Here is a 22,710-nt window from a genome sequence, read left to right on the forward strand (position 1 = left end):
TTAATCGCCATCATAGTGTAAAAAAAATACATATTTAGCCCCATGCTCGAATGCCCCCGCCCCCCTGTCAAAAACAGCTAAAATCCCTAAAACGAAAGAAAGCAGCAAACGAAAAGAAATTAACACTCATCTTTTACTTTCTCTAATAACCTAAAACATAAACCGTGGTTGGAAAAAAAAAAGGTTGTCCTTTAAACGCCCAATGCATTCTCAATGGCAATAGCACAAACTTTGGCATGCTACTAGTCCTACATACTTAAACCCATTCAACCCATTCAAACCTATATAGGTTAATCTTACGGTGGACATGTTTCCCTGAAAATGAATCTTTGAAATGTTTCATGGTTTTAGAAATATAGTACTTTCACATTTATAATGGGGGTCAATGGCAGATTTGGTCACATCAAATAATCACACAATTAATGCTCACACATCAATGGTTTATTCACAAACCCAACATGTTGTTTGAACCGTCAAGGTATCCTAGTGATGTCCCGTTTGACTGGCCCACTGCGCCATTGGTACCGGTGAATTCATTCTGCTATTTTAGTTTTCAAATTGTTCTTCTAGAAATCGGTCTTGAAAGTAAAGACTTGAGTGGGGTTTAAACCCACAACCTCCAGATCATGTAGGCAATGAGCTAACTCACTGACCTACAGTATGTGCTACCTGAAACAGCACAGTCTTCCTTTGCCTTTGAGTAACATTGGTACAAAACAATAACATAACAGGAGCTTTGTCTATAGTTTGTTGTGCTGTTGTTTATCTCTAGACGTATGAATGTTTATGAATCACAATGGAAACAAGCCTCTGGCTTTTCTGTCATTATTCATTTGGCTTTTTATACACAACCAGCACATTGCCTCACTGGGTAAAGAGCCCGCATGGGAATCTGGAGGCCACAGGTTCAAGTCCCATCTTTGATGCTGGAACTTTGAGTTTTTAAATATTTTGTAGTTTCCGAGTTATTGAACGCCCAATGCATTCTCAATGGCAATAGCACAAACTTTGGCACGCTACTAGTCCTACATACTTATACCTATAGAAACCCCATTCAAAACTATTTAGGTACATCTTACGGAGGACATGTTTGCCTGAAAAGGAATCTTTGAAATGTTTCATAGTTTTAGAAATATAGTGCTTTCAAATTTGAGACATTATAATATAATGGGGCTCAATGGCAATTTTTTTGGCAAATCACTCACACTTTTTATGATTCGGCTTATACTGTGGAGACACATGCTGGAACTTTTTTACTTTGAAATTAATGGGCCTGCGTTAGTAAAGAAAAGCAGGCGACAAATGCCCAGGAAAACGGCTATATAGAAAACCAGCTAAAGTGGCCGTTTTCAATATGTTTTTGGTCCATTATCTCTGGAACGGAAAGTCCAATGTGCTCAGTTCAAAGCGTGTTGGAAGCGTGACTTTAAAGGGACATTATGAATCCAAGGGCGGCCCTGGGCCCCCATGGGCTCAGGGGCCCCCGTGGGCTCAGGGGCCCCCATGGGCTCAGGGGCCCACATGGGCTCAGGGGCCCCCGTGGGCTCAGGGGCCCCCATGGGCTCAGGGGCCCCCATGGGCTCAGGGCCCCCCGTGGGCTCAGGGCCCCCCCCCATGTGCACTTGGCACAAGCCACGATTCGTCCATGCTTCCACAGGTCAGATCGATGATCACAAATGTGTCGCACCTTGTCAATCTGCAAATTATTTGGCTTTATGCTTACAGTTAAATATGCGAAGAAAGTATGTGTGTGCGTGGGTGGGTGGGTGCGTGCGTACATGCGTGCGTTGCGTCATTGCGCGCGCGCGCTCATTCGAGTCCTCTCTCCAGCTAGTAATCGGCGGTAGTGTGGGGTGTTGTTGTTCTCTGTGAGGTGGTCCTGCTGCTCTGGCTGCTCTGGAGGCCCACGACGTGTCTCCGCAGACAGGGGAGCTTCTTGGCCAGCAGCCTCCTGAAGTGGCTCTGGAACTTCTTGCCCACGAAGGTGTAGAACAGTGGGCTGACGCAGCAGTAGAGGTAGGCCACGTTGCGCGTCACGTACAGGGAGTAGTCCAGCGTGTCCGACGCGGAGCACGACTCGGCGCTGCTGCTGTTGTTGTTGTTGTTGTTGGTGGTGGTGGTAGAGATTCTGATGGCCTGCAGGAGGATGACGGTGTTGTAGGGCGTCCAGCATGCAAAGTAGGTGAAGACGATGACGAAGATGAGCTGGATTGGACGGACGGAGCACACGGCTTTTAATTATTAACCCATCCTGACCTGAGATCAGCTTCTAAAACTTGTCTTCTGACATCCTGACAGTTTTCTGAAAAAGCTATATGTTTCTGTGTCAGTCGTTCTTTGATTTAAAAAAAATAGCAGACCTACAAGCTCATGGAGACTTTACAAAAAAAAAATAGGACTAACTGAAACAGTTAGTGTTTACAAAAACAAGCTAAAACTGTCTAAAACAAATGTCCTTAGTTTTAGTCTTTGTCAATATGTCATCCCAGAGTAATTCAGCTGCGCCAGTAAAGACTGAAAACGTCTTCACTCTGGATTTTTCTGAGCTTTTTTGTATCTCCCCCACTGAGTACCCCATACCCCTAAAGGCAATAAATATCAGACGAGTCTAAAGTGAGTGGTACTGTACTGTACTGTACTGTACTGTACTGTACTGTACTGTACTGTACTGTACTGTACTGTACTGTACTGCACTGCACTGCACTGTACAAGCCCTATGTGGCTATAGTAGGACTCAAAAACGAAACTAAAACAAAGAAATCCCCCAAAAAATAGAATAAAAATCACAGCTGTGTGAACTGAGCGGTGCAACTATATGTATTGTTATAGTCACTGTACTGTACTGTGCTCTGTACTGTACTTTGATTATTTTTTGAAAAAATCTTTGAGAAATTACAGTTACCGCGCGGGGGGCCCAGGGGCCCGGCCCTGTTCCGGCCCGAGCCGAATTCCCCGCGACCGAAACGATTGAGAAATGACATAGTTTCCGCGTTGCAGCTTTCTGTGCTCGCGCAGATACAGATACAGGGACACGTATACATATAGGGACACACATAGCTGCGTAATGGAGTGGAGGCACCGCTCAGACATATAACTAAACCAGCCCCTTTAACCCATTTTGACCGGAGATCAGATTCAAAAAATGTTCTTCTACATCCCGACAGTTTTCTGAAAAAGCTATGTTTCTATGTCAGTGGTTCTTCGATTTAAAAATAAATAGCAGACCTACAAGTTCGTAGCGCGCGCTATGAGCTTGTAGATCGGCTATTTTTCCATAGCTAAAGCATAACGTAATGCTAACGACAATAATAATGCTATAAAACCTTGATGGAGCGGCACTTCTCCTTCATGCGCGTGTTGATGATGCGGACAGTGATGCTGGCGTAGCAGAACATCAACATGAAGAAAGGCAGCAGGAAGAAGACAAGGAACTGTTGATAATAGCTGACCTGTAGGGGGCAGAAAGGAGCCTTTTCAGAGATATCGTATATATCGTGATACAGTGAATGTGCATTCTATGATTTGCAGTTTTATACCTTAATTTATATCTTTTGTAGAACAACGGTTTGTTAGTTGTTAAATTAAAAGTAGTTTGGTCTAAATGTTCCGTTACTCCTTTTTCTCCGTTGTTACCTTGTAGGTGTTAGGTTAAGTAACTTGAACAATATAATAACTATATTGTGACATATTCTTTTCCATAACGTCCACTTCTAACTTCTATAGGTTTATAGTGTGTTGGACGTTATTTTTCAGAAAGGAAGCCATTGAGAGTTAAAATGGGTCTTAATGCTTCCAAACTCGAGTAGAATTATTAATGTTTTGTGTGTCCACGACAACAAAAATCCATTTGCTCTGTAAAATATTTCGGGGGCATATTTATAATGTGTGCAGGCTTGAGTATGTCGAATCTAGTTTGCATTAATGAGGATTTAGTTGACACAATAAAAATAAAATGGCGATAGTATTCCATATGGGGCAGGCGGCCTGTCACAGCCAGATATGGGAGAGCAGCGCAGCTTTGTTGTTTTGCGAGGAAAGCGGCAAAATGAGACTTTCGTGGTTGTTTCCGTCTCAGATTTAGTCCGACGGATCGTCACAGTATAGCTCTATGGGGGACACAAAAGCGACACAAAAGTAGGACCCGGAAGTATTTCAGGAGGGGGGGGGGGGGGGGGGGGGGGCGCTCAACGTCACGGCTAAAACACCGAATATCTCACCTGGCGCCAGTGGTTCATGACCTCCACGTCGTATCCGGTCTCCTCGCAAATGAGGCCCAGTTCTTGGTCGCGGCGTACGTTCGTGAAGACCAGCTCTTTGAGGCTGGCCAGCACGCTGACGCACCAGACTCCCGCCGACGCGCACACGGCGTAGGTGGTCCTCCTGCTCCTGGAGGCGGCCACGGCGTGCACCACGGCCAGGTAGCGGTCAAACGTCATGAGGGTGAGGAAGAGGACGGAGCTGTAGTAGCCGATGAAGTAGGCACTGCTGACCATCTTGCAGAGTGCTGCACCGAAGACCACAGAGAGGGGTCAAGAATTAGATGCATTTAGTTGCATTAAACTAACTAACTAACTATAGTTGCATTTTACTTAAACATTACTTATGGATGAAATACAATGTAAGTGTACTGTAAGTTTTAAAAAAAAGGTAATTGTATCGTCTACTCAGGCTAATGTGAACACCCCAGTCAGTTTTTAAGTTACTCTATATTCAATTTAGCTTCCCCGCCCCCTTCGTATATACAAACCCATTCAAACTCCATTTTGACCATGATAGAATCATCGAAAACACTCAACCATTTCGCTGGTGATTGAAATACACGTATAACCCCCATCTGAATTTGCACATTTGCACAAATTCTTTCACACAACTTGTGTAGATGTATTCAATCACCTTTTTTTTTTTTTGATTTTTTTGATTTTTATAGCAGATAAACAGGTTCAGCTTTTGCTGGTGGATCTGCTATATAAAAAAGAATCAATTTCAAATTTCAAATTAAGCCACATAAATAGGGTACAAAAAAAACTGATGGAACCCATCTCAAGGGCCCCTCCCTGGGAGTCCATCTCAAGGGCCCCTCCCTGGGAGTCCATCTCAAGGGCCCCTTCCCTGGGAGTCCATCTCAAGGGCCCCTCCCTGGGAGTCCATCTCAAGGGCCCCTTCCCTGGGAGTCCATCTCAAGGGCCCCTTCCCTGGGAGTCCATCTCAAGGGCCCCTTCCCTGGGAGTCCATCTCAAGGGCCCCTTCCCTGGGAGTCCATCTCAAGGGCCCCTTCCCTGGGAGTCCATCTCAAGGGCCCCTTCCCTGGGAGTCCTCGGAGAACCAAACTCGTTCGACTCCCGCACCCACCTCTGCCAAAGATCCACTCGGACGAATGGTAGGTGGCCCAGAAAGGAAGGCTGGAGGCGAAGAGGAGGTTGGAGACCACCAAGTTGAGGAGGAAGATGTTGGTCACCGTGTGGAGCTTCTCGAACTTGTAGATGATGAGCAGAACCAGCCCGTTGCCGACGGAGCTGAGGAGGAAGTTGACGTAGTAGAAGAACGGGATGAACGTGGCGCCGAAGCGGTTGACGTCGGACTTGGAGCAGAGCACCACCACCCTGTCGACCACGGCGCTCGGGTCATCCGTGGCGTCATAGCTGTCGTTGAACAGACTAAGGAAGTCATTGTAGCTGTCCGCGTCCTCCATGGCTTGGATATAATGGTTCGACCTGTTGGGAGAGAGACGTCTTTAATGAAGAATAGAGACGGCAAAATGGTTCCTCATTCTCATTTCATCTTCAATACAGTGTCACATGACCGTGCTTGACAACTGGGCAGGGGCGGCCTTAACCCATTCTGACCTGAGATCAGATTCACACGAGGTTTCCACTGCTGGACACACACTGGTCTGATGAACCCATTCTGACCCGAGATCAGATTCTAAAAATGTCAGTCGTTCTTTGATTTTTCAAAAAATAGCAGACCTACCTTGAAGATCTGCTGTTTTTCAATAGCTAAAGCATAACGTGATGCCAACACCAAAATGGGTTCCCGTTCAGAATGGGTTAAGGATCTGGAAGCCACGTTCATGACGTCATAATATATTCTAATAATTATTTAAAAAAATATATAACCTTTTTTTTTTTTCTTCAGTGTGTATTATCAGACTTCAAAGCATGAAGTCACATTACTTTAGTGGTTCTTTTTGAGGGGCTCTAGCGCCTCCTTAAAAACGCCATTGACAATGGACAGAGTTTAATGTTTGTTTTGCCACTAACACAAACATTAAATGCCATTAACAATGAACAGAGTTAAAAAAAAAAAACATTTAAAAAAAGAAACATTAAACTCTGTTCATTGTCAATGGCATTTAATGTTTGTTTTAGTGACAAAACAAACATTAAATGCCATTGACAATGAACAGAGTTTAATGTTTGTTTTGTCCTCGTAAGATGATATGTCCTCATCCTTGTAATATGATAAGAGTGCCCCTCACTTCACACGGGTGTGATTGTATTGATACTTTTTTTTTTTGTGGGGATGAGTGTCGAGAATTGGAATCAGACGGAATTTATTCCCAAGTTATTGAGAATCAGGAATTGGTTAAAAATGATCCATTCCAGTGATATATCTACAATTCACGTTTTATCCTACAGACAATTAGTTTACGTCCAATAATCAATTTTTTTGGTCATAGTTAGCATTTCTCTAAATGGTCCTGAATTAGAATATCCTCATTCATCACATTTTCTGATCTATGTTTAACTCTGAACTATTTTTAAAGGATTCAAGAAAGGCAATGAATTATTCTGCATTATACTTTTTTTTTTTGGCTTCTCAGTCTAACTGGATTGTACTTTATCTTTTTCACGATGAATAAATAATCTCATGATCGCTGTCTCATGAGCCTGTGTCCACTCCACTGTATTCCAATGTTACCAGTATCAGACACCAGCATCAAATCAACGATAGTTGCCGTTTTGTGTGATTCTTCTGTTTTTTTGGTGTTTTAACTAAGCATTATGTTTTATGTTATGCTTTAGCTATTGGAAAAATTGCAGATCTACAAGCTCATAGCGCGCCACCGAGCGGCACGCTACGAGCTTGTAGGTCTTCTATTTTTGACAAATCGTGAAAATGTGGCACAAATCTTTAAATATATATTCTTTCAGAATACTTTTTTTTTTTTTTCGACGTCAGCCCTAAATTGATTAATGCCTTTCCGTTAACATGCGATATAACTTTATTTCTTACCCATTATATTTGGTACTATAATTTGTTGGAATGAATCTATATTAAAAACCAATTGAGCCCCATGAATTTGCATGAAGGAAATCAACGTAATTGAATTAACTCAATCCACAATATTATGAATCTAAAGTTTCTCACAAAACAAATGCATTAGTCACTGAAGATAGCTTATGCAGATGTATTTTCCTTCAATAAAAAGGTTAAATAGAATGTGTACCGATAATAAACCTGTGTTAAACTCACCCGTGTTGAGCGACAAGATGACGAAAGCAACTAGATGACAAAAGCAACTACTAAAGTGTAGTGAAGTGGTAGTGCTGACTGTGGCAAAGTGTGTTACTGTCAAACATGTGTCATCGATAAAGAGGAACTATTGGGTTCCCCTCTCTCTCTCTCTCTGTGTGTGCCCCCTCTCTCTCTCTCTCTCTCTCTCTCTCTCTCTCTCTCTCTCTCTCAGATCAAATTACCTACCTAGGTTCCATCCTGGAGGCCAATCTTTCCGGTGATAAGATGGCCACCAACGTAATCAAAAAAGTCAATCAAAGAACAAGATTCCTCTACAGGATCTCCTCACTGGTCGACAAAAACACCTTGAAGACCTTAACAGGAGCCCTTGTACAAGGTTTCTTTGACTATGCATCCACCTCCTGGTACCACAGCACCTCAAAGGCCCTTAAAACAAGGCTCCAGACCTCCCAAAACAAACTGGTCAGGCTCCTACTTGGCCTCACCCCCCGAACCCACCTCACCCCTGCCCACTTTGACAGGCTGGGATGGCTTAGGGTCGACGACAGAGTACAGCATCTTGCAATGGGTCTGGTCTACAAGATTAGATACACCACCAAGATACCCATGTACCTGTCTAAATACTTCCTTAATGTAAACGAAGTCCACACCCACAACACCAGAGGGAGTGCAACAAACCATGTACAACCCAGATTCGGCACAAACAAGGGACTAAATTCTTTTCGCTCCTATGCGACCAAAATGTGGAACGCCCTACCAACAGTCATTAAGACATGTGAATCCCTTGGCTCCTTCAAAACTGCTCTCAAAGGGCACCTACGGATGGCTGCAATTCGAAACTGGCCTCTGTAAAAGCTGAATGTTTATCTGGATTGTACTATGTTTTTGTATGGACGTGGTGTTGGGTGCCTGCACATATGCACACATGGCATCAACGCATGGTGTTGTGTGCAGGCACCCTACACTCTGTCTTTTGTTTTCTTTTCTTTTATCCCCCTGTTCCCCTCACTGTATATATATTTTTTTCCCTTTTCGCTTCCTATATGATGAATTCCTGTTCTGTTCTTTAACTACATAGAAGTGTCTATTTGTTTGTCTCTAAATGTTTTGATGAATTGAACAATGTGGACCCTGTTGTAAACAAGTGTAAGGCTTAATTGGGTCGTCCACTCACAGTTAACAGTCTTTGTATTGAGTTTGTGCTTGAAATGTACTGTAATTCTGCAAACTGTTAATAAAGATTTCAATCAATCAATCAAAAGTCCCCTCTCTCTCTCCCTCCCTCTCTCTGTGCGTGTGTGCATGCCTGTACTTTTCTAAACAAACATTAAATGTCCATAGACCTGCCTATAATTTCTAGGGATGTGCCCGATCACGTTTTCTTGCTCCAGGTCCAGATTTTGAAACATTTGATTTTGAGTATCTGCCGATTTCCCCGGTCCGATATTTATATTTTCAGAGAACACTTATGTCAGACTCGCATCACAATAGTAGCAATATCCAAAATCACAGTCAATATCCTAAATATCCTAATATTTATAGGCAAGATTTGCACAACGGTAACACAACTTGTCAAAGTTGCAGGACCCATGATCAGGTGTCAGTCACACACCTGTCACTGCTGGCACACACCTGTCACTGCTGGCACACACCTGTCACTGCTGGCACACACCTGTCACTGCTGGCACACACCTGTCACTGCTGGCACACACCTGTCACTGCTGGCACACACCTGTCACTGGCACACACCTGTCACTGCTGGCACACACCTGTCACTGCTGGCACACACCTGTCACTGCTGGCACACACCTGTCACTGCTGGCACACACCTGTCACTGCTGGCACACACCTGTCACTGGCACACACCCGTCACTGCTGGCACACACCTGTCACTGGCACACACCTGTCACTGGCACACACCTGCAAGCAAATGTTTCTCTCTTTAAATGAACGCCTTGCTTCATCATACAAGTGTGTGGCACACAAAAAGTGAACATGGCAAATCTACAAGATCACAACATGTCGCAATGCAACACACTCGTACAGTAAATCTGCTATAGTTATACTACTGCTTACACAGATTTTGATGCTGAACTATATTTTTGCTGTGGACCTCCCTGGAACTCTCTCGAGGACCCCCCTCGCGGGTCCCCCAGACCCCCAGTTTGACACAACCACTGTTCCAGAGCATGTTGTAATCAACTGAGTGAGAACAGCCACGGGCAGTCCTTTATACGAGGATGAGGAGGGACTTTGAATGTGGATGATCTCATAGGAGGAGGCGGAGCAACTGGTTCAGGAGGATGGTGCTCAGGTGAAAACCAGGTATAGTTATAATTAACCCATTTTGGGGTGAGAAGTAACCCCTTTTGGTGTTAGCATTATGTTATGCTTTAGCTATTGAAAAATAGCAGATCTACAAGCTCATAGCGCGCCACCGAGTGGCGCGCTACGAGCTTGTAGATCTGCTATTTTTGAAAAATCAAAGAACCACTGACATAGAAACATAGCTTTTTCGGAGAACTGTCAAAATGGGTTTTAACTGGTGAGTGTGCCACATATAAAACCATAGTTTTAACACTTTCTGTACACTTTTTTTGTGTATAATCATAATACCCGAGGTGTTTTGACATGAGTCGATCTGTCCATTACTCAAGACCACTGGTGGTACAAAGAGGAAACGAAAGTAGTGCGCGCGCACACACACACACACACACACATTACACAAGAAAAGAATATCTAAAACGGTCCTTACTTACATAAACATAACATATATGGCAACATCAGCAGTTTATACTCCCATTATTATATGTCTTAGTCGTGTGGTAAATGTTAAGGAGCGTCTCAGAGAGAGAGAGAGATTTAGGATAACTTGGGAGGAGAAAGTAAAGCGGCAGTTGATCCTCATCAACTGCTTCACTTTCTTTCTTCTCCAAGTTAGCCTAAATCTCTCTGAGACTCTCCTTAAAATATGTATAGGTTGAAATAAAAAAAAGACTGGGAGCAGAATTATATCGCGTGCGGACATTCCACTTTTTTTCTTCAGTCATTGTTTGGATCCAGCATCGTATTCTGAAACTGGGATGTTTTCCTGCTTTACTCTCCTTAAAATGTACCACAGTAGAAACTGAAACATCAATGATAATTCAATTACGGTCTGGGTATCGTAGTGTAACTTATTTTGTTCATAATTAATAAATCACATAGACATCGTTGTATGTGATTTGCAACAAAAAAGGGGGTAAATATTTTACCTTTTTTTTTTTCCTCCAAAATAGATAAATCATAAAAACGATTTAAATCTGTGGCTCTTAGTATAATAATGGATAATTCACCAATAGCTATAAGACCCGGCCTCTCCCACTTGGGACACTTTCCAGCCCGGGCTCATTCAGTCCAATTAATGTAAATATCATTTTACACATTAACCCATTCTGACCGGGAACCCATTTTGGTGTCAGCAACATGTTATGCTTTAGCTATTGAAAAATAGCAGATCTACAAGCTCATAGCGCGCCACCGAGTGGCGCGCTATGAGCTTGTAGGTCTGCTATTTTTGAAAAATCGAAGAACGACTGACATTTTTAGAATCTGATCTCAGGTCAGAATGGGTTATAATCAGACCAGTGTGTGTCCAGTGGAAACCTTGTATGAATCTGATCTCAGGTCAGAATGGGTTAAATACTGGTTCATTTTTGGAACCAGACCTTCAAAATCTCTTCCAAATCCGTTCACAAGTATTATGCACTGGAAAAATACGTGTGTTTTTTTTTAAACAATGTTTTATCATATAGGAAAACCATTGGTGGAGAGGTTTGTCTAACCCATGCTATGCTTAGCTGTGATTGGCAGTTTGCAGGGGAGGGGCTTATAGGTAAATTGTCAAAAACATGGCCAATTGTTCTACATTACCCACAAACAACATGTTGTGGGCAACGCCCATGCTCACCACAAAGTTGCGGCAGAGCTTGGGTTGACCTAAATCAGGGTAGGTCAACCTACCCTGATTATAAATGGGGGTCAGTAGCCTATGCATGTCAAACTGGGCATCCTTTTCAAATTTCAGGGCAAGACCTCGACCTCGCACGTGCGGAGCATAGAGTTATTATACAATAGAGAAGACACCCAGAGGAAATCCTGAAGCGCAATGGACATAGTGGCCGAAGAAGGTATTGCAGTTTGGTAACGTTTGGTCCTCAAACACATGAACGCACACTAGGCTCCGTCCACTCTGCCGGTCGCTCGCGCGTTCATGTGTTTGAGGACAATCCATCCAGAATGCACACTGCTCCTAAACCGGAAGGAGGAGTGGATTCGCCTCATGCGCTTCTGAGCAACTCAATGCAAGTGGACGGGAGGAGAACTTGGGTGTCTTCTCTATTGTATATATACTCTAAGGTGCGGAGTTGCGGACTCGGCCCCCAGCCTGGTACCCTAGTCAAAATATGGCCCTTGAGGAAAATGTATTGGGGAACACCTGACCTACATAGTGGATGTAGCCCATATTGAGTATAGCCTTCCAACAGTTTGCTATATATATATATATATATTAGTATAGTCTACATGTGGTACGATTTTTACAATGAATGTCCTTCAAAGCTTCGTATGACACACATGACTCACTCATGACTTGGTGAGGCCTCTTGTTTTTGTTTCAACGCCATGTCAACAAAAGTAATGCCATATTGCAATGTCGCAAGATTCAAGAAGAATTGTGTGACACACACACACACACACACACACACACACACACACACACACACACACACACACACACACGATGTGACAAATTAACTGAGCTACACAAAACAAACAGAACGTTACCACGTCCTTTATTCCAACCAGTGGTCATTCCTCAGTTGCTTGCAGTGAATGTTTGTTCCAAGTGCTATAATACTGTCCAAATTACTGAGACAAACTGTAGTTTTCTTGTTCTATGTATCTTGTTTCCCATGTATCCTTTGAATCAGCCTTTGATCGTAACATAGCACTGTGAAGTACTTTAAAAAAGTACACAAACGGTAATACTGTACATGAGTGATGACCCATATGCATTTAGCAAAGGGTCCTTACTGATCGTAAGGCCGTATAGAGGTCGGCAGTAGGTTGGCACCTCGACAGAGTGCATTTCTATAGTTCACAACTGCGGTTGTAATATTTGTCGGATGTGTTACATGAACTTCACTCACATAAACAGCCACTCATTTGCAAAGCCCAATCACATTTATTTGTGTCACTTTGCACTAGGCTACACGTCAAACACAAAGAAGATAAAACAATGTAATCCAAACTAAATTATAATAGACAAAAGTGTACATCGTTTGGGTCTTAAGTAATAATAAAATTTAGCAAAAGAGCAACTTGATGTAGCACAGTCTACACAATGCTCTTTAACATTAAAGGGACACTTCACCCTTTTTGCAAAAAAATATATGTTAATGACGTTTAGAAGCTTTAGAACACTTTCCTGGGGGTCTTTATGTGTGTAATATGTGGTTTTAGATATTTTAGATTGTAGCAGTGAGCCTGTTGTCTCTCATGTCATGGACACTGGGCTCACTTCCTTCCTGGACTACATGTTGTCTCTAGTAAGACAGCTCTCCCCCCTATCCACAAGGAGGAGCAGTGCACCAAAGAATTATGGGAATTGTAGTCCAGGAAGGTAGTGAGACCAGTGTCCATGACATCAGAGACAACAGGCTCACTGCTACAATCTAAAATATCTAAAACCACATATTACACACATAAATACCCCCAGGAAAGTGATCTAAAGCTTCTAAACGTCATTAAAGGGAGAGTCAGTGATTTCACTTAATTCAAATATCACTTATTTTTTTGTTTTGTTGTGATAATCCTCTCTACTATAGAGTGTGCTGACCATATAAGGAGTTCCTCCCTGTCCCCAGTTAACCCCTGGGGGTCAAAAAACCTTAGGTTTCGTTTTTGACTCTCTATCCTGATTGGACGAAGGCTTAGGTCCCACAGCCAAAAACGAAACCTAAGGTTTTTTGAGTGAAATCACTTACTCTACCTTTAACATATATTTTTTTGCAAAAAGGGTGAAGTGTCCCTTTAAATACAAAGTTACATCACATGGTAGAATTATACTAGGTATTAATAAATAGCATCGATGTTAGCGAGCTAAAAATGAAGCCATCCTTGCTCTAGAAAGCACCAATGTCTCCATCTAGATCACCGGATAATCAGCAAAGACTTCCCGAACAACGCGCACGTTTTACCTAAACCCTGGTGAGCTCCGTAGATAATTTGCGCAAACCCGGTCTAGGTTCGCTAAAGAAGGCCAAGCCAAAACAATAATGAAGAAAAAAAAATAGAAATCAGCGTTCCGGTTTGACATCAATAATAAAGCTTATCAGACGGAGTATTACGCCAGAAGCCGTTGTGCGGCTGGATTCCTTCTGGCTAGTTAACCCATTCTGACCTGAGATCAGATTCATACGAGGTTTCCACTGGACACACACTGGTCTGATTAACCCATTCTGACCTGAGATCAGATTAAAAAAAAAATGTCAGTCGTTCTTCGATTTTTCAAAAATAGCAGACCTACAAGCTCGTAGCGCGCCACTCGGTGGCGCGCTATGAGCTTGTAGATCTGCTATTTTTCAATAGCTAAAGCATAACATGATGCTAACACCAAAAGGGGTTCCCGTTCAGAATGGGTTAAGGCCCATTTAGGCCTGACCTTAAATTAAAAAAGAAATCTTCTAAATCCGATTTTTCAAAAAATAGCAGACTCACAAGCTCGGTGGCGTGCTATGAGCTTGTAGATCTGCTATTTTTCCAATAGCTAAATTATAAACCATTTTGGGTTCCCGCCCCCAAAAAACGTTAACTCATTTTGGATTAAAAATCACACCTGTGTGAACCAAGTGGTGCAACTCCCCTCTCTCCCTCTCTCTCTCTCTCTCTCTCTCTCTCTCTCTCTTTCTCTCTCAGAGACACAGCACTACCCCTCTCTCTGTTTCTGGCGCCCCCTACTGCTATGAATAAGTCACATACTCGTGCTCATTGACGTACACAAACAGACAAACAAACAGGTACACGGACATTGCAAGCTGGTTGTAGAAGTGGTTGCACCACTTAAAAAAGGGGGCGCTCTTGTCATCGTATACATCAATTTATGTTAGCGGACATTTGACATTGCTGCATAAGGTGGTCCCTTATTGGCCGAGCGCTCCCACCAACCAATGGGATTGGTTAGCCGATTTGCTAGTTTACATTATGACGTACGTTTTCCCTTTAATGTCAATGGCGTTTAATGTTTTGATGTTTAATTTACGTCACATTTAGCGGAATTATCAGCCCTTACCATCATACGTCATCTCATATCGGCCAATCAGAATGCCTGTTGTTGCCTGTGATTGGTTGGCTGATTTTCTCGTTTACATACGACGTACAATTTTCCCTTCAATGTCAATGGCGTTTAATGTTTTGATGTTTAGTTTACGTCATATTCAGCGGAATTCTGACGTCATTTCTCTGTTCGTGCGAGGACAAAAGCTGTTTGAAAAGGGGCTAGCGCCCCTGATAAAACAGTTTTAATCGCCCCTCAACAATCACACCCGTGTGAAGTGAGCGGCACTCTCATCATCGTATACATCATCTCATCCGGGCCAAACACAATTTGCGTCCTCACCTTTGGCATCAGTGTAAACACTCAACACTGTCCATACATTGTATATAATAAATGCTTAAATTTAAATTAAAGTTGGACAAACAATCACACCCATGTGAAGTGAGGGCCGCTCTTAAATCAATCAATCAACTACGTTTTTTTAATAAACAAGCCGAAATAAGCAACAGCACATTAGAAACAATCCCAAATAAGCAACAGCACTGACAACTAGAGAACCACCGATATAGAGGTTTTTCAGAAAACTTTCGACATTTTGTAGAATCGTCCTCAGGTCTAAATGTGTTAACCTGTGAAGGCAGTCGGGGAGGCCACACCGCAGGGAATCAAACCCCGTCCTAGTGCACCAGGAGTGCCGTACCAGTGTCTGTTACCCCTCGACTAATCTACAGGTCCTATTGCACCAGGAGTGCCGTACCAGTGTCTGTTACCCCTCGACTCATCTACAGGTTCAAGAAACCACCCTAATAAAGCAATAAACCACAAGAGGTCTCAGGTTATCGTGCATTTTATAATGGCTGAGAGGCGTGTCGAGTGTCTCCGACCCTCTCAGACATTATAATCTCGCGTGGTTCATTGCTTTTCCAAAACCGTTAAACATATATAGCAATATTAACCTCATAAAACTATTCCTAATTCTCAAAAGTAGCTACACTTTACGCGCACCAGAGCGAGCCACACTTCCTAGTTTTGACCAAGGACAGGAAGCGAAGACCGTACGGTGGACTCCATGTTGCTCCCTGGAAGGAAAGAAACATGCACAGTTGAGACCAAGGAAGCTGAACGCGGAAGTGTTGGCTGCATATAGGCCCATTGCACATGTTTCTTTCCTTCCAGGGAGCAACATGGAGTCCACCGTACGGTCTTCGATTCCTAACCTTATTTAATTAACCTTGGTTTGTACTCGGCCAGTCTCTGTGACAGGGGAATAGGAGGCGCTTGCTGTCTTTACGAGGCCGCCCTGGAGCCACACATTCACAGTCATATGAGCGCGGCCGGTGCTTATAGACGCCCGCATGGCATGGGTTTGTAAGGCAATCAAGTGATCCCCTTCCCCAGTTCAGCTGCAGAGCTGCGAGATCAATGTAACGCAGCTGAGAAGTGATTGAAGGTGTGGGTTTATCATGAGATTTACTACATAGTCTAATCCAGCCAATCAGAATCAAGTAATAGGACTAACCGTTTTAGAATTTACATTTTAATTCTTAGCTAAAGACACTCTAGCATTCAGAGATTGTGGAATAGGTCTCTGGCTGTGAGAGACTAATTGCTGCTTAACCCATTAAGACCTGAGGCCGATTCTAAATCAGTACTTTTTCATGTCAAGGAGCCCGGAAATGTTGCATGCCAGGGAGGGACCCCTGGCATGCAAATGTGTAAAAAACTAAGAAAGAAGTTTAATTAAAAAAAAGAAAGCACGCCTGATGGAGGGGGAAAGGAACTGGTTGGAATAATGTGTTCCTTCCACGCGCTACGTCCAACCAGGGAAACCCCCCCCCTGTCAGGTGTAAAGGAGCATATATGGGGGACAAGGTTGGTGGAGGGTGTGTAGAGCACAGGATCACATTAGATGATTGACACATAAAATGGGTTACAAAATGGTGGGATAAAAAAAAGAATAAAAAAAAAGAAAGCAAAAAAAGTTAAAAAATAGCAGATATACAAGCTCGAATGAGCCCTTATCAACGATCGGGGGTTTGGGCATTTGTGCTTTCTGCACCAGCATCTTTCTTTAGAACGTCCACATAGGTAGGTGTGGGACGTCCTCTTGATCGATGCCCGTGTGTTGGTTCCCACAGTACTGTAAGCTTTTTGTCCAGGAGTTCTTGGTGTCGGTGCCAGCTAGTCTCATACTCCTTACTGCCATCTTCTCCGATACACTTGGTAATAAATGCCCCGTACAGGCGCTTGTTGGATTCAAAATGTGATCTTGTTCTTCAGGCAATAAATTAAAATTGTAGATTCTCTTGAAGAAATGAAATTATATTCGTATTGTCTTGAAGAAATTAAATTCGTCAATTGTTTCATTAAATGAAACTCACGCACGCACCCACGAACGCCCTTCCATTTACAGCCACACCACTACAATGTCCTAAAAGCTATTTAGTTTTACACGGTACTATGGACCTGCATTCATTCATATCTCATAAATTAGAAGAGATTCAATGTTTGCCACCTGAAAAGTACTACAAAAGAGGTTAATTAAACAGAAATGACAACATTTGGCCAACCTGGCGGGAAGGAAACAACAACAGACAAGCGAAACATTTGGCCATCTCCTCAACAACATATGATTATGGGGGTAGATTTTACGTAGATTCTACGTCTGGCCCCCCCCATTTCAACATACTCGTAGACTCAGCGTCGGGCCAATCAAAAACACACTGCTTCAACACACACTCGCACACACACACACAAACACGCACACACCGATCCAATACTTTGGGGATAATAGTCATAATACAATGATGACTCATAATTGTAAGTCATAATCGTCATAATTGTTTCCATGTTGGAAAGTAGTGGAAGTAGCAGATCTAGGAGCTCAAAAACCGGTTTGATCTCGTAGATCTGTTACTTTTTGTTATTTTGTCATGAGCCAGAATAATTTTTATTCATAGCGTTAGTACGATGGAATTAAATCGTAAATTAATCATTTATTCGAGCGACAATGTATTTCAAAGCAAAAGTACATAATTGTGACTGGCCTAATGTACCTCTATGTACCCAGGCTTCAGAGGTACATTTGGGGATTCCAGACAAGATAGGTACCACTATCGTTGTCCGGGCGAGGAGACCCTCGAACCTACCCCGACGTTCAGAGGACGATTCCACACATCAAGGGTACCAGGCATCATCCATCCATCTTCAACCGCTTATCCGTAGTCGGGTCGCGGGGGCAACAGCTCCACCAGAGTGCTCCAGACTTCCCTCTCCAGAGCAACATTAGTGACTTACTCCTGGGGGGGATTCCGAGACTAGTGGCCAGTGAGTCGATGAGTTTCCTCCAACTGCGCCTTGCTCTGCCCCGGGGTCTCCTCCCAGTGTGACGTGCATCGAGGACCTCCCTAGGGAGACGTCCGAGAGGCATCCTAACCAGATGCCCGAACCACCTCCCCTCAGACTCCTTTCCAGGCATCGTTTTCCTTAAAAATAAATAAAAAATGAAACCAGTAAGCTTTAAATAAATACTTTTTTAAACGTCTCTATGGGGAAAATGAAGGGGGAATTATTTCCGAGGAACCAGGAAACAATGCCACGCTAATGCCACGCTCTATAGAAGGACTTTTAAGAAAATATTTCTAAAATGACAAATAAAAAATAAACTAATAAAGTAACCAACTATACCAGTGGTTTTCAACCATTTTGATACCAGGGCCCACTATTTGTTCTGCATTTGAGCCACGAACCACCATTTGATGAGGTTTAGTCTCTCAGACCCAAAACTAAAGATGGTTTGGTTTTTGTCCACAATCTATGCTGTAATTAGGACAGATATAACAGATATAACAATCAAAATAACAATTCTTCAAAAATGTTCTAATTGTGTGGACTACTTACTTGAATTAAGTAACTCAGAGGTTTAACAATAATAATTTAACTCTCAAGAGTTAAAGAACTGAAAGGGCCCATTTGGTTACCGGGCTCTCAATTTAGCTGCGGACCACCTGGAAAACCCCTTCAAGGACCACTGGTGGTCCCCGGACCACTGGTTGAGAACCACTGAACTATACTAAAAAATGGTCAAACATTAGCCAAAGTGTCAATGACCTCGGAAAGGTTTCTTTGAAAATAGCTGATCTACAAGCTCACAATACCTCGCAGTGTGAGGTATTGCCACTGCTATACGCTGTAGCTCAATACAAAAAAAAACAGCAACGATAAATACTATTTAAAAGTATTTATACGCAGTGTTGGAATAAGTGCTCACATTCCTGACTTAAGTATCAATACTGCTGTAAAGAAATACTCTGTTGCTGTGAAAGTCGAGAATTTAAAATGTACTTAACCCCTTGATGGTCAAGGGCAATAAAGGGGTTAAGCAAAAGTATTGTTTTAAAAAATGTACCAAAAATGTACCAAAAGTAGAAACTAGGACAGAATGTCCTGTTACACGTTTTCCCATGTGAGCTTGTAGATCGGATACTTTACAATGTGAGCTTGTAGTGTGTGTGTGTGTGTGTGTGTGTGTGTGTGTGTGTGTGTGTGTGTGTGTGTGTGTGTGACCACACTCCAGTTACAGAAACACTGTCACATATTATTAATGGCTGCTATGTATATAAGGGAATGTACATTGCTAGGCACAACAGAATTGTTGACCTATTAGCTAAGGACATAAGTTCATATGTTTCATCATCTGCCAAAATGTGTATAAGCACTCACGTGTTTCAACTGCCATGTTCATGCACAATAATGAAAATGATGCCTTTTCAGATGTCACAGCTAATACACCAGATATTGTTGTTGTTGATGAGGACAGTAGAGAAGTGACCATTTTGGAAGTGGCATGTACATTTGACCACAGTCTGGAAGAGGCATTCCTTACCACGGTGCTTAAGTACCAGCGTCTTAAGGATGCTATTATACAGCTTGGCTACAGATGTAAACAACTTGTGTTCATATTTGGAAGCCTCGGTAATGTCCACAAATCAGTCGTGAGGGGCCTGCAGATTGCAGGCATGCCCAAGGCTAGCCCCTCTCGGAACCCCGTGGGTCAGCCCAATCGATTCGTGCCGAACCGGGCTACCCGTGGGGTCCCTGTGCGTAACTGTGTTTTCGTATGTAAATGTTAGACATAACGCAGACATAAATGCCATCGGATACGTCGTGTCTGCGCCGTTTGAGGGCTTCTGTTCGTTTGAGTTATTCCGTTTATGTGAACTCTAGTTTACTGCTGCGAATTTTCCTGTGCTGCGGAAGCCGTTAAGTATTTTTAATCTGTGTTTGACCGATTTGGAAGCTTTGATTCCTCTCTTCCTTCCTTGTTTATTTACCGTTTATTGCACCGCCTCCCGTTGCGGGGTTGGCTTTTGCGTCCCTACGTTCCTGCCTCTGATCTGCTCTGTCATAGCTATAGCCACTAGCTAGCCAGATAGGCGGCACAATGAGGTGTCAATAAACAAGGAAGGAAGAGAAGAATCAAAGCGACCAAACAAAGCGGTATTCCTTGTATGTTATAGCTCTCAGAAACAGAATCACTCAAACGAACAGAAGCCCTCAAACGGCACAGAAACGACGTAACCGACGGTATTTATGTTTATTTATGTTCGCGTACCCGGTGTCAGGGTGGAGGTGGAATAGGACCCCATGGTATATGGGTCTCAAAAATGTCCGAAACTTCAGTACCATTGGGTTCTGACTTGTGGGGCTAGCCCAAGCCGAGAGCTAAGGCATCAGCGAAATTCTGTTCAGTGTCTGCAATAATTGGCAGTCGCCATATATGGAGAAGGCGATGCTTTCTGTACCCGTGATCTGTATCCTGAAGCACTTGTTGTAGAGTTTTCTCAAGTTTGCGCATGCACTATTGTTTGTGTTCAAGAAATTTCTTGTAAAATGTTAATACAAATAAAGATGTTAAATGTATGTGTGTGTGTGTGTGTGTGTGTGTGTGTGTGTGTGTGTGTGTGTGTGTGTGTGTGTGTGTGTGTGTGTGTGTGTGCGTGTGTACAATATTACACCTTAAGCTAATCAAATGGGGACCCAAGGAAAACAAAAAAAAAGTATACAAATCCTAAAAAAAATAGCAGATCTACAAGCTCACAATTAACACATCCATCCAAATACCTAGCCCCGCAAGCAGAACCCGAATGTAGTAAAGTTTCTGACACTTTTATGACTTTACTGCATTGGGTCCTGCTTCACGTGGGGCTGTCGCCAGTTACGCACAAACAAATACAATGTAAACACGCCATGAGACGGACTTCTGCGCGCTTTTACCATGGTTATTCATGTATTGACTTACGAATGTGCGAACTATAAGTACCTTACATACCATACCGACACATCTCCTGTGTCGCGGAAGCCGTTAAGTATTTTTAATCCATGATTGATTAAAAATGTCGCTTCTTCCTACCTTGTTTATTGACACCTCATTGTACCGCCTATCTGGCTAGCTAGTGGTGCTACAGCTATGACGGAGCAGATCAGAGGCAGGGACATAGCCCGCAAAGCCAACCGCACATCGAGAGGCGGTACAATAAACGGTAAATAAACAAGAAGAAATCAAAGCGACATTTTTAATCAAACATGGATTAAAAATACTTAACGGCTTCCGCGACACAGGAGATTTTATCAGAGGTATGTAAGGTACTTATAGTTCGCACATCCGTAAACAAACACAATAAAAAGCGTCCTAATTCCGCGCCGATGGACTAAACGATGAGTTTGTGTATATCCGCGTCCCAACAATCGCATTGAAAAATCTTAGCGTGACCAGGAACCCTACGGGTCAGCCCGGTTCGGTTCGGATTGGGCTGACCCAGGGGGTTCCGAGAGGGGCTACCAAATACCTAGAAATAAGTAGGCCTACTCCAAAATAGTAAAAAAAATAAGAAAAAAGAAAAGCACTTAGTTACTTAAACTACTGAGTCTAGGCCTCCATCTCAGCCTCACAATCAAACAGAGCTCAAAATAATTCAATAGCCTACAACAATATTAACTCCATATCACATCACACAAAACAGCAACGCTTAATTCATCCTGACTCATTTAGTATCAGCGCAGTGAAATCACTTAGTTCAATCAATTCCTGTCATGCAAAGCAGAGCAGCTAAGCTAACACCTCACCTAAGTTTGATGGTCGGATCATGGAAGGAAGGATGGATGCGGATGCCTCGATCTGTTTGCACACAATCTTTGTTTAGAACTTAGAAGGCTGGAAGCTTCTTTTCACCGTCCTAGTAAAACACTGAATGACTCTACTATAGGCTCTAGTCGATGTCCAAGACGTGTTGATTTACTCTTTTAAAGTTTTTACCATAACAAAACAGCTGAGCTTGTAACAAACACACACACACCGCTTGTAACAGTGCTCCATCCGTCTGTTCAGTGTTTGGAGTGTGTCAGTGTAAATAAAGGGGGCGGGGCAACAAATAAAGTACCTAAATAGCCACGCCCCTCCCAGGAAGCACAGAGAGAGAGAGAGAGAGAGAGAGAGAGACTTTTTTTCTGTTTTACACATCATTATATGTTAAAATGTTCTTGTTTTGATCAAGACCCAACAAGTCTGTAGATTTTATTCAGTTATGAATTACACTGATTTACTAGGCTTATATATAATATATGTGTGTGTGTGTGTGTGTGTGTGTGTGTGTCTGTCTGTCTGTCTGTCTGTCTGTCTGTCTGTCTGTCTGTCTGTCTGTCTGTCTGTCTGTCTGTCTGTCTGTCTGTCTGTGTGTGTGTGTGTGTGTGTGTGTGTGTGTGTGTGTGTGTGTGTGTGTGTGTGTGTGTGTGTGTGTGTGTGTTTACTATTATAACAACAGTATCAACACTGTAACTGTAAAAGTCCAGAATTCAAAATGCCTATACCAAAAGTACTCATTCATCAACATGTATAAAGTACAATTACTCAGTGAGCA

At 42.8% G+C, this 22,710-nt stretch overlaps 1 protein-coding gene across 2 annotated transcripts; it reads right to left on the bottom strand.

The window, feature by feature from the left end:
* Window positions 1-203: 203 nt before the first annotated feature.
* Window positions 204-22,039, bottom strand: LOC308330712 (C-C chemokine receptor type 5-like). 2 transcript variants are annotated; one of them, XM_080785689.1, is made up of 6 exons: window positions 21,920-22,039; window positions 17,944-18,279; window positions 5,350-5,711; window positions 4,218-4,504; window positions 3,324-3,449; window positions 204-2,205 (listed from the first exon to the last, which is right to left on the bottom strand). In XM_080785689.1, the coding sequence occupies exons 3-6, from the start codon at window positions 5,687-5,689 to the stop codon at window positions 1,831-1,833; spliced, it is 1,128 nt and encodes a 375-aa protein (XP_080641815.1). In that variant the 5' UTR covers window positions 5,690-5,711; window positions 17,944-18,279; window positions 21,920-22,039; the 3' UTR covers window positions 204-1,830. The 2 variants fall into 2 exon arrangements, with proteins under 2 accessions (XP_080641815.1, XP_080641814.1); XM_080785688.1 differs by having other exon boundaries at window positions 17,851-18,279.
* Between the last annotated feature and the right edge of the window lie 671 nt (window positions 22,040-22,710).

This window comes from Protomyctophum bolini, assembly GCF_963924005.1.
Source record: "Protomyctophum bolini genome assembly, chromosome: 16".
NCBI lineage: Eukaryota > Metazoa > Chordata > Actinopteri > Myctophiformes > Myctophidae > Protomyctophum > Protomyctophum bolini.